This window comes from Mastigoproctus giganteus, chromosome 10, assembly GCF_048544385.1.
Source record: "Mastigoproctus giganteus isolate SK-2022 chromosome 10, ASM4854438v1, whole genome shotgun sequence".
In the NCBI taxonomy this organism is placed as follows: Eukaryota; Metazoa; Arthropoda; class Arachnida; order Uropygi; family Thelyphonidae; genus Mastigoproctus; species Mastigoproctus giganteus.
Window position 1 is genome coordinate 94,975,921 of NC_143584.1, and position 12,384 is coordinate 94,988,304.

At 36.2% G+C, this 12,384-nt stretch overlaps 1 protein-coding gene across 1 annotated transcript in view; it reads right to left on the bottom strand.

The window, feature by feature from the left end:
• LOC150079166 (ubiquitin domain-containing protein UBFD1-like) overlaps positions 1 to 12,384 on the bottom strand; it is a 158,484-nt gene that overhangs the window by 32,076 nt on the left and 114,024 nt on the right. Inside the window, exons 8-9 of the mRNA XM_090382325.1 lie at positions 8,174 to 8,279; positions 1,826 to 1,908 (exon numbers count right to left, since the gene is read on the bottom strand). Of these exons, the coding sequence (XP_090238451.1) occupies positions 1,826 to 1,908; positions 8,174 to 8,279 (189 nt within the window). The remainder of the gene's footprint in view (positions 1 to 1,825; positions 1,909 to 8,173; positions 8,280 to 12,384) is intronic.

The following is a 12,384-nucleotide window of genomic DNA, read 5'->3' on the forward strand; positions in this document are numbered from 1 at the left end:
AACTCCCCATATTTATACAGAAATTCAACTTCAGAGAAATTGAAAGTATGTGTACTGCTATGGAGAAAAAAGAAAGAAAAAGCATAAACAAAAAAAATTGGAACATGTAGTAAAGTTCAGAATTCTTTTGCATAATTTTCAAAAATTCTATCCCCTCCCACTCAACAAGCAAATGCTCACATTGTGTGCTACATATTGTAAATATGTCGCACACAGTGCCATTCATAATTTTTCAATTTTTAGAAGACTAAATGCACAAGGCATAATGTTACGGGTTGAAATTAATTATATAATATTGTTGTAAATGCACCATAGTTTACCCATAAGTTTAACTACATTTTACGTTTGATTTTATCTCATATTGGCTTCCTTACCTTCAACAACAAGATACCAGGTATTGCGCTACTTCGAATAAATAATGCTTCTCTAGTAGAGGAGACTATTGTTATTTATTCTCAGTGGGCACCACCATCGGTGGGTGGGCAGGTACCCTGGTAATGCAAACATGCATGATGTTTGCATTATTTATTCGAAGTACCCTGGTAATGCAAACATGCATGATGTTTGCATTACCAGGGTACCTGCCCACCCACCGATGGTGGTGCCCACTGAGAATAAATAACAATAGTCTCCTCTAGTAGAGAAGTATTATTTATTCGAAGTAGTGCAATACCTGGTATTTTGTTGTTGAAGGTAAGGAAGCCAATATGAGATAAAATCAAACGATGCCTTTACACTACTTATGTAGTTAAACATATGGGTAAACTATGGTGTATTTATACCAATATTATATAATAATTTTTCAATAAAGTCTTTCTTTCTTTCTTTCATTGTAAACCAATGTGATTATTTTGGATAAAACATGACTATGTGTAAGATTTACTAGTGAATGGGTTAGTGCTATTGCATCATGTTCTATTCATAGTGAACTGCTGAAGTAAATAATTGGCATCATTTTAATTGTATCTCATATTGTGAATACCTTCACAAAGAGTTGCCATGGTACTGCACTACCTTGAATAAGTAATGCTTGAAGCATTACTTATTCAAGGTAGTAACTGTAGTAACACTTGAAGCGTTACTACAGTTCCATACGAACAAAATATGGTGCAATGGCACTAACCCATTCACTAGTCAATCTTGTGCATAGTCTCATATTTTATGCAAAATAATCACCTTAGTTTATGCTATTGCACACCATCTGGCATCTCTCATATTGTGGAGTTAAAGTTCATAACTGAATTGTCACGACTGTAACAACAGGGTACCTGCCTGCCCACCAAGGAGAGGCCAACAAGCCTTGAAACAGTGCCGTCTGGGCAGTGGTGGTATACGCAAGAATAAGTTACATTAGTCTTCTCCACTGGTGAAGCATTACTTATTTGAGGTAGTGAAATACCATGGCAACTCGTGAAGGTATTCACAATAAGAGATACAATTAAAACAATGCCAATTATCTACTCCAGCAGTTCACTACGGACAAAATATGGTGCAATGGTACTAACCTGTTCAATAGTAATTGTAAACCGATGCATTTTAAGCATAATCTAACCTAGCTGGATTTTGAAAAAATTCATTGTGCTGAATTTTTCATCAAAGCTATTTCAATCAGACAAGACTTACCAAACATTAATAATATGGTAAGTCAGTTAGGACCTGAAATATTTTTGTTCTACTGAAATTTTTGTAAAAATAGTACTCGTTGTAACAGGATTTTACTGTATATATACTTTATATACATGAACTCAAAATTCTAAATTAGCAACTTCAAGTATCCAAAGATATACATTATCAATTAAAAAAATAATAAAAAAAAAAACTGTACCATTATGTGATATTCTTCATGTTCATCAATTGGTTCACTTACTACATTTTTTATTGAATTCATGGGTATCTTATCTGTTCTTTCTGAAAATTAATTTTTAAAAAATTAGACACTGTGCATTAAATTTTAGAGATATATCATATTACAAATAAACAATTAACTAATATTAATTTTTTCAGATTTCTTTATGAGTTAGGATAATATACACACCGATGAGCCAAAACATTATGACCACCTACCTAATATGATGTTGGTCCTCCGCGCGCAGCCAAAACAGCTCGTACCCAGTGAGGCATGGACGTTCTAAATGTGTCTTGTGGTATCTGGTACCAATATGTAACCAGCAGATCCTTTAACTCCTGTAAGGTCCGTGGTTGAGATGCAGCAGATCGGAGTTGCCATTCCAACACAAACCACAGATGCTCGATGGGATTGATGTCTGAGGTATTTGGAGACCAGGGCAATACCTCGAAGTCTTCCTCATGTTCTGTGAACCAGTCTCGAACAATCTGGGCAGTGTGGCATGGTGCATTATTCTGCTGAAAGACGGCATGGCCAGAGGGGAAGACCGTTGCCATGAAAGGGTGTACCTAGTCAGCAATGGTGTTTAGGTAGGTGGTAACTTCAGAGTGCCCAGCACATGGATAACTGGACCCAGGGTATCCAGCAGAACATCGCCCAAAGCATGACACCGCCGCCACCAACTTGTTTTCGTCCCACGGTGCATCCAGGCGCCATCATTTCCTCAGGTAAACAATGCACATGTACCCAGCCATCCACATGGTGCAACAGGAAACATGATTTATCAGACCAGACGACCTTCTTCCAATCACTCAAAGTCCAGTTTCGATGCTCACGTGCCCACTGTAGGTGCTGTCGCTGGTGAACTGTGGTTAGCATGGGCACTCAGAGTAACCTGCAACTACGCAGCCCCATTTTCAGCAGGGTTCGATGTACTGTGTGTTGTGATACATTACTCCCGTCACCAGCATTCCAATTACCGGTGAGTTGCGCCACAGTCGCCCTTCTGCTGCCACGTACCTGGAGAGCCTTCGCTCACCTCGAGCCGTGGTCGTCCAACACCTCGCCAGCAGTTCGTGGGTTCCCCCTCCTTGGACCACTTTCGGTAGGTACTAATCATGGCTGGCCGTGAGCATCCCACCAGCCATGCCATTTCGGATATGCTCTGACCATTACAATTTGACTTTTGTCAAACTCGCTTAAGTCCACTGCCTTTCCCATCAGAAGAACAAGAGTGATACTGATTAATGGAGCTGAGTATCAGGTGTTTTTTATACTGTGTCCCGATCTGTGCACACGCCGTAGTTCACCTGCAGTTGCTTCGATTTGCATAACGATTCGCTGGTCATGTTTTGGATCATCGGCGTATATTACCATTATAACGTAAGTCTCAAACAGGAAGGAAATGTTGAATTAACCAAAATGTAAATAATATTCTGCTACATCTATATTATCAGAGAATAAACATATACTAACACAATTATAAAAATGACCATCAAATTCAAAACATTCTTACTCATAGAAATTTAGATGGTTATAATGTAAATTTTTTTCCACACACACACTCAAGGTTTCTGTAGTAGGACACTTAAGGTTAAGTACCTAAGTTAGTATTATTAGTACAGTTATCCCCTCTATACCTCAGTACACTCTGCATTTGCCCACTATAGCACTCTGTTTATTTTTTTACACATCAAAATACACAGTTCCTCTGGAATAGCATTACTCATTCCAAACACCTTGAAAGGAGCAAGCCATTAGCAGATGTTTGGGTACCTGAAAGGTCCCGTTGGAAAAAACATCAATGCTCTTCAATCTTATTTTCCAACCAACTATAATTTACAGTGCATGCCTTCAAAGGTGTGTTCTTTAATTATGCTATTAAAAATTTACTTTTAACTAATACTGTTTTAACAAGAAAATGGCTGAATTGCAAGAAAAACCGGAAATGATGCAAGTTTCAATTTATCTCAAGGAGAAACTTTGAAAGCTGTATGTTCATTCTCCCAAAAGTTATTTTTTATGCCCATGAATAATTTACATTAATTTAATGTTAATTTTCTGTAGCTGATTTACATTTGAAATGACAGATGTTTCCTGTGTCCGGGGCTATAAAATGCTATGGTCACATGTACAGGCCTGCATTTAGCATTAGTAGAGGCATACGATGCAAGAAAGCAAGCTTATGCAGCATCAGCCAAAAAAAAAAAATGCACCTTGTACATCTTCCCACCCAGTAGTATCACTGGGAAAGGCATTGCCAGCTCTGGGGGTTTTAATTAACAGAAGTTTATTAAGGAAATGAATATATACTGAGGGTATACCTCATTTCAATGATGGGAACAAAGCTATACTGTGTTGCTGTGTATTTCAGAAGCTCTTCATAGCAGGTTACTTTTTGAAATAATTTTGAGTTTTTTTTTTTGTTTTTTTTTTAAATTTTTTTATTTAATATACTAAACTGTAGTTAATATATAGTTTGAATTCCTATAGTCATGTAGGTTAGTTTATTTTTGTATTTAGATAAGTATTTGGAAAACTATTGCTTAATAACACAGATACCCTTTATTATCAATATTTTGGCAGGAACTTCATAACTTTCATTCAGTAAATAAATTTATTTTCAGTAGTGGTTAAAGTTTTGTTAACAGTTTATAACTTATGTAATACTTTGTTAATTTAAATTCTGTAATATATCACAATTTAAATTTTGTAATCTTTCAAATTTAGGTTCAAATTTTACCTAAATAATGGTAGTTACAATATCCACTTATAAAATTCAAGGACATCGTGACTCAGACAGAAATGCCTGCAAACATTTCTACAAACAAGTCACGAATTTGTCGAATTTATGGCCTGTGGCATATTCTAAGAAAACCTAGCTTAACTGAGAACTCTTTTCTTTGCACACGGTGTAAGGAATGTACCAATCTAAAATTAGAACTTCGTGCATTATGAGAAGAATTTGAGTCACTAAGGAAATGGGTGCTTCCCCTAGACTCAAATGTAAATGGGAGCTCATCAGGTACTCAAGTAGCTCATGACCCCCTGATTCGGGTCCCAGAATACTGCTCTGGCAGAAGGTGATTTAGTTTTATTTGAAGACTATTGCCAGGGGAAATGGGTAACATTTTTTGTAATAAAGATAGGTGGACCAGAAGCAACATGCATTTGCCAGTAACAACACTTGATGTTACCAACAAACTGTCAGATTTTAAGGGAGGGTAGAGAGAGCAGTACTATTCGTGTGGGGGACTAACAATATTAAATGAACATGACCTGACCATTTATTGTATAAATATAAGATCATGCTGCAAAAAATGTTGCAAGTTGCGTCAGAATGTGTAGGCATCTGCAATTCTGTCCAGACAGAATAGGAGGGATTATATGCTGAAAGTCTTGTGGATTAGCTCAAGTTCTGAGGGAACCTGCAAGGCTCTAGATGGGAAATTTTTTTTATCAGTGTGACCCAAACTTGTAGGTAGAAGGAATCTGTTTTGTACAGAATTCATTTGAACAAAGGTGGTAAGGATTTTTGCCAGTATCATTCAGGATACCATGAATTGAATAACTTAAGGGTTCAGGGAAACTGTTAGTTAGACGGGAAAGGGTAATATAGATCTGCATTTATATGATGATTTGGACAAAGTAATGTTTGCACACACACACACACACACACCTCAATAATTCCTGTTTGTTGTCACAACAGCCAAAGTTAGCAAGATGTTCTGAGGGTAGCAACATTTCAAATGATCAGGAAGATATAGTAAGGGTAACAAACTTAAACTAATGTATAGAAGAATACTTAACTGTCTTAACTGTGTCTACAGTAATGTCAGGAGTGTTATCAATAAAAATGGCTGAAATCAAACTCCTGGTTAGTACAACTAATGCTAACATAATAGGGCTAACAGAAACGTGGTACCACATATAAATTGGAGATGACAAGGTTCCACTATGGTCTGTCTGTATAATGTATTTAAGACAGGGTAGATAGAAGGGGGTGATGATGGGTCATGCTTATCTAAAGCAGCCTGAGCATGAAAAGAGCTTGTGTTAAATCAAAAGTTACATCTGCCAGCATGGAATCTGTGTGGTGAGTTAGAAACAAAGGTATACTGAGAGTTGGTTGATTTGATTTGGTAGTTGTTGGCGCATCGGCTTCTGTGGCCATATTGCACCTCCCAAGGTTTTTGCAGTACTTTGATCCAAGCCCGAGGCAGGAATCGAACCCGCGACCTTTGGGTTGCCGGGCAGGTACTTTACCCACTCGGCTAGCCCGGTCGGCCCTGAGAGTTGGAGTAACCTACAGAGTAGAAGATTGTGAAGAGTATGACAAGTCTGTATGCAGAAGGAATGGGAGAGGAAAAGTGAATATCTTATTATGGTGACTTCAATTTGTCCCAGGTTGATTGGAATAAGTATTTTACCAATGGTAACATGGTGAAATTTTTTTAAAATAAACTAGATGATTTTTATTTGAACCAGCATATTAGAGAAAATACTAGGGAAAAAGGATATCCTCAACCTCATTATAAGTGATGAACAAGCGGATATCACAGCACTTAAATTACAGGAACCACTGGCAGGTAGTGATGATGAAATTGTTAGTTGAAAGAAGAAAGCTGTTGCAGGAGTTAAAGGCATGAGTTTTAATTTCAGAAAGGGTATGATGATAGTTTAAGGTGCTATATGGCATCTATTAATTGGGTAGATTGTAGAGTGAAGGCAAAGTGGTTGACGTGAGTCATTCATCCATCTCAGCATCTTCCTCCCATACTGTTTTCTTAATGGTATATATAGTATAATGATATATATTCACGGCTTTCATTATTGTGGTTTTAAAGATATTCCAAAATATTCCCATATTCTTCTTACCCACCCTCTCTTTCCAGGTGATAAACAGCCATAAAGCATCTTAGATTTTTACAGTCTTCATTACTTAAATTAAAATGCTTGCCCTTACCTTAAATTAATAACTAAGACTTCACTCATCATCAACTCCCTGTTAATGACTCTTAAACTGTCGATCAACACTATGATACTATAAGTATCAGAAATGATGATCAGGTCCAGTATATTCTTACCCCTAGTTCTTTCTCTAACATGCAAATATTAATAGCAACCATCTAGCTGATTTCAAATGTTTGATCTACATGGTGAGATTTCCTCCCAGTTGCTGTAATCAATATGGAACATACTGAAATCTCCCACACAATGCCCTCACATTTACTCACCCATTCCATCTGCTTAGAAATATTCTCATCATACTTTTCACAGTACTCTGGCATGTAGGATATGCCTGCTCTCATTTTTCCTTTGCTTCCTACTATCTCACACAACATAGACTCAACGATAGCATGTATTAGTTCTCAATTTGAAAATATCATACATGGGCTACTTTAGTTCTCCATCCCTCCTCTCCTGTCCACCCTTCCTAAACACATTGTACAATGTCATAACAAACCTCAACATCTATTTCTGGGTGACACCAAATTTCCAACAAACCTATTATGTTGGCATTAGTCATTCTAACAAGAGTTCAAACCCACTCTTTTTTCTAACACTCTTGACATACTAAGTATTCTTGTATTGTTTACTACTCTAAAACATTTCATGAATCAGGTTTGTTGCCCTAGCATTAACTTTGCATTCATTTAAAGCACTGCAGCCATCATAACATGAAATCTTGAAAAGTGTGTATTAACCTGTATCATCACAAAAATGCATAACTGAATTTTTTATGTCCCCCACACACACAACTAGCAGTTACTCTGAACCCTAAAGGCCTTCTCAATGATACTGACAAAGGCACTTGCACCATTACTGTTCAAATGTATTCTAGCTCTATCAAACAGATGCCTTCAACTTACTAAAGAAACCAATGCTGATAACAATTTGTTCCTAAAAAAAACCTTGCAGAATATTTCATGTGGTTTGACTAGAAATTATATACTGAAAATCTTTTAGTTGTTCAACAATACTATATAGAACCTGAAAATGAAACATGTCACTCCCCCCATTTTTAGTGATTACTTATTAAAAAAACAATTTTCTCTATGAAAATGAAATATCATAATCATAACTGCAGTAGTAATTCTCCAATTAATTTCTGAAGAAAGACAACTCACAAGCCATTTATAATAATATAGCTGTAAATAAATGATTTTCATTCATTTTTCCTGAAAATGTCAACTACTGCCTATATTGCAAATTTGAAATTTCATGGTCATAGCTGCAATATTATATCTGATAAATTTAGATATAATTTTATTCATGCAATAAATATTATAGAATAATGTGGTTCTCATAGGATAAAAAGGTTACCTTTTGTCCCTATCCATAATTGATCTAACTCCAGCTTAAAAGTTAGTCTAACTTTCCCTCCACTTTTATTTACCATTCCAGAGAGAGGAAATGGTGGTAAACCATCCTAGAAATTAACATCATATTAAAAAAAAAAAAAAACAATATTGTGAATCAACTCAAGCGCACAAAATTATTTTAATTTAAGTTCAATAAAGACTACATAAAATGGTCTTCTTCCTCCATACAACTTTTAAAAAATAATTTATTTATTCAACAATTAAGGCAAACAGAATATCATTGTTAACTATACACACATTTCCCCCTTTTTTTCATTTAAAAGGTTAGTTTAGGATATTCATAACCACATTAATTTCTTTAAGTTAAGGGTGTAACCTTGGTATACACAGAGATGAAAGAAAATTAAAATGCTGTGATTGTGATGTGGTAGTTGTTGGCGCATCGGCTTCTGTGGCCATATTGCACCTCCCAAGGTTTTTGCAGTACTTTGATCCAAGCCCGAGGCGGGAATCGAACCCGCGACCTTTGGGTTGCCGGGCAGGTACTTTACCCACTCGGCTAGCCCGGTCGGCTTAAAATGCTGTTATGAAGTTTCACAATCAAGTTAAACGAACATCAATGAACAGAATGTGAAGAGAAAGGCTTTAGGAAATTCTCTCAAAATAAAATAAATCTTTGTCTTCAAAAATAGGTGAATAATATGACCTTCAAAAGAGTAGAACTGTTAGATAACTCTTTCTTGAAGGCATAGTAGCAAGTGATCTGTGCAGCTTTTCAAAGACTAATTATACTATGAACATAGATACCAATTTTTGACTTTTAAAAAAGCTGAAGATCAAATTACTGTACAGGGTGAAAGCAGGAAAATTTTGGAAAAAGGGAAGGGGGGAAACAAAACATATACTTTTGAAGTGAAATTATTTCACTGACAATATATGCATTTTATATTAAAATACACCCATATGATTGCATACAAGCAGTATGCTCTGAACTCTAGCTCACCCAGGAATTTTCTATCTGTAGATTACTATCTGAACACTGTGAGACATCACCTGATTATGACTTCATTAAAAAACATACTACTGCATGCTTTGCCTTCTTCAAATGTTGGATCACAGTTTTCTTTATAACAATGATTCTTCTGTCAAGAGCAATTCCAAAGTTTCACCAGAAGGAGAAGATCTGAACTCAGTTTTCGTTCTTTTCGCCAGGCCGAATAATTTTTCACACTTGACCCTGCTATGAGGAAATGTTAAAAATGCCAAGTTCTTTTCCTTGGAGTGTTTGTTAATATCTTCTTTACAAAACTTCTTTTGGACCATGAACTGGATTTGGATGTGACTCAGCACTATTAACTGACTCAAGACATGTCTCCGATTGTTATACTCATGTTACATCTCCGATTGTTATACTTTTCAATTGGGTTACTTTGAAAATGGCTCAATAGGGCTTTCTTACCATTACAACCTCTTCTTTAAGTAGGCTTCTCTGAGTTTGCCACTTTTCTACTAGTCTAGTTAAAAATTTACCTAAAGACAGCTAATGTACAAGCAGGTCTCGCATTACGAGTTTTTTTTTTTTTTTTTTTTTCAAGTATCAACAAAATCGAAAATATGAACATTAATTGCAATAAATAAATGCTGCTAAACATAAATATGGCATTTCAAACCACGGGCGTAGTTATACAATACTACTGTGTATTATTGTGCTACTACTGTGTGTGCATTTGTTTGTTCAGGCAGAGTTAAGGAGTAAGGTCCAACCCTTAAAAGAATTTTGGAAAGAATTCCATATTTTAGATGAAATCAAAATAATAAAACGCGTCTGGGCCAAAATTACAGAGAAGAACATGAACGAAGGTTGTTTGGAATAAACTGTCATCAGTTTATTGATAATTCTGAAGGATTTCAAGAACCAGCAGAGACTATAAAATGAAACAGTCATTAATTCTGCTAACCAATTGCCACTTGAGGTTTCTACAACTCACATCACTGATCTGCTTTAAGCACACTATGGAGAGCTCACCAATGAAGACCTCCTTGAAATGGCAAAATATGAAGAAGCTGAGGAAGAAGATTTAACAGCTGAAACTCCTGTTTGTTCCTTCACTCTCAAAGGGCTTGGCAAAGCTTTTCAACACAGAAAAAGCAACTGAGATTTTCGAGTCACAAGATTCAAATTTTGATTATGCATACTATCATGAAATTTATTAAGAAAAGATCTTGGAAACAAACGACTCTTGAAGCATTTACGAAGAAGAAAACTACTTGTACTTCCAACAAACCAACGAGTGTGCATTTAGTCGATGATGATGAAGAATAAACATTCTTTAACATTTGCATTTTAAAGCCTGTTTTCATTTCTTGGGATAAATAAATCATTGTTTAAGCATAAACTATTGTTTCGTTGACCTTTATTTAACATTACTATGGTCAAATTTCACTGTTGAGAACATAGCCCCCCGTTTTTTAACATTGCATCTATGGGAAATAAATTCCTGCTTTATGAATGTGTGCTAGGAACGAATTAGTATTAATAAAGCTTGTAAAGTCAGGAACTACTTGAATACACATGCTTCATTTTTTTTTTTTTTTTTTAAACTCAATAATGGCATGAATTATTTGAAACTGTTTCAATTTTTCATTTCTTTTAGCACTTCTTTTTAGACAATAGTCAATATCAACCAAATATTCATCCACTTTCACAGGAAGGTATGCACTCCTTTTCGGCACACAAATTAATCAGATAACAGGGATATTTAGTACCTTTCAATACTCGAGTTTTTAGGTCTACCATAAAAGGAAAGTAATCAACACTGACTGACAATTTTCTAAAGGAATTCTATATGCTTTTAGATTTTTCAGAAGTTGTCAAATATTGTACCCTGTAGGCACCTTCCAATACTGGCATAGAAAGCAAGCTGCTTTTGATTTCACAATATCGTGTTTATTAGTAAAGGTAATAATAATATAGTAATAGCAATAGCCACATAGTGCAAGCCAACTGCACACTTTTGCTGCACTGGCTGGGGATGGGCGAATAGTAGATAAGAAATTACAAATTATTCGCTTCCCTCCTCACATAGGTAACCATTAAGTTGACCTTTGAATTTATTCAAACTGTCAGCCTCAACTACCTGCAAAGGCAGCCTGTTCCGACCAAACAACTTCCTGGTTAAAATAAAATGTTCTCCAATCTAGTTTAAACCTCTACCCCTATAATTTGAATTTATGCCCCCAAGTTCTGGAATTCTCTGTAACAGTGAAATTTCTGCTTTTATTCATTTTACTAACCCCACTCAGAGCCTCATAAACCTCAATCAGGTCATCTCTAAGGTGCCTGGTTGCTAAGCTCTGTAGCTCACATAATTGGAGCCTTTCCTCATATGGTAACTCTTCTGCAGATCTCAACATGTGAGTTGCCCACCTTTGGAACCTTTCAAGAAGCTCAACATCTTTTTTTTTTTTCAGATGAGGTCTCCATGCTTGAACACAGTATTCCAAAAAGTGCCTTTATACAGTGGGACTATAACCTCCATATCTCTACAGGATAATGTTCGATAAATCATCAACAGGACACCATGAGCTTTCCTGGCCACCTGTTTGCATTGCTCAGGAAACTTCATATCTGCCTATATCGTTACTCCCAGATCCCTTTCTGCTATTACGATTTTTAATTCAACCCAACCAAGTGTACAATTTATTCTGGGGTTGCTATTGTCCAAGTGTAAGCCTTTGCATTTTGTTGCATTACAACTTAGCTGCCACTTTTCTGACCATTCCTGAAATCTGTGCAAGTCATCCTGAAGGAGGCCTGCTTGGCATTGATAATATATGACTCTACATAATGACTCTACAAATCTGTACATTGTCTGCAAATTTTGACATCATGCCTTTTGTTCCTTTGTCAACGTCATTTATAAAAATCAGAAACAACAGTGGTCCAAGAAACAATCCTTGGGGGACCCCACTTCTGATTACATCATTCTGAAGAATATCCATTAATCACAAACCTATGCTTTCTGCCCTGCAGACATCAAGCAATACACTTTGGAATCTTTCCAGTAATCTGAACATGTTCCAGCTCATACAGTAAACTCTCATGAGGGACTGAATCAAATGCAAAAGTCAAAGGCCAGAGCAGTGCAGATCATCGGAATGAACTGCATGCAACAGTGGTTGAGGTGGATCAGATGGTTTCAATTTTTTGCA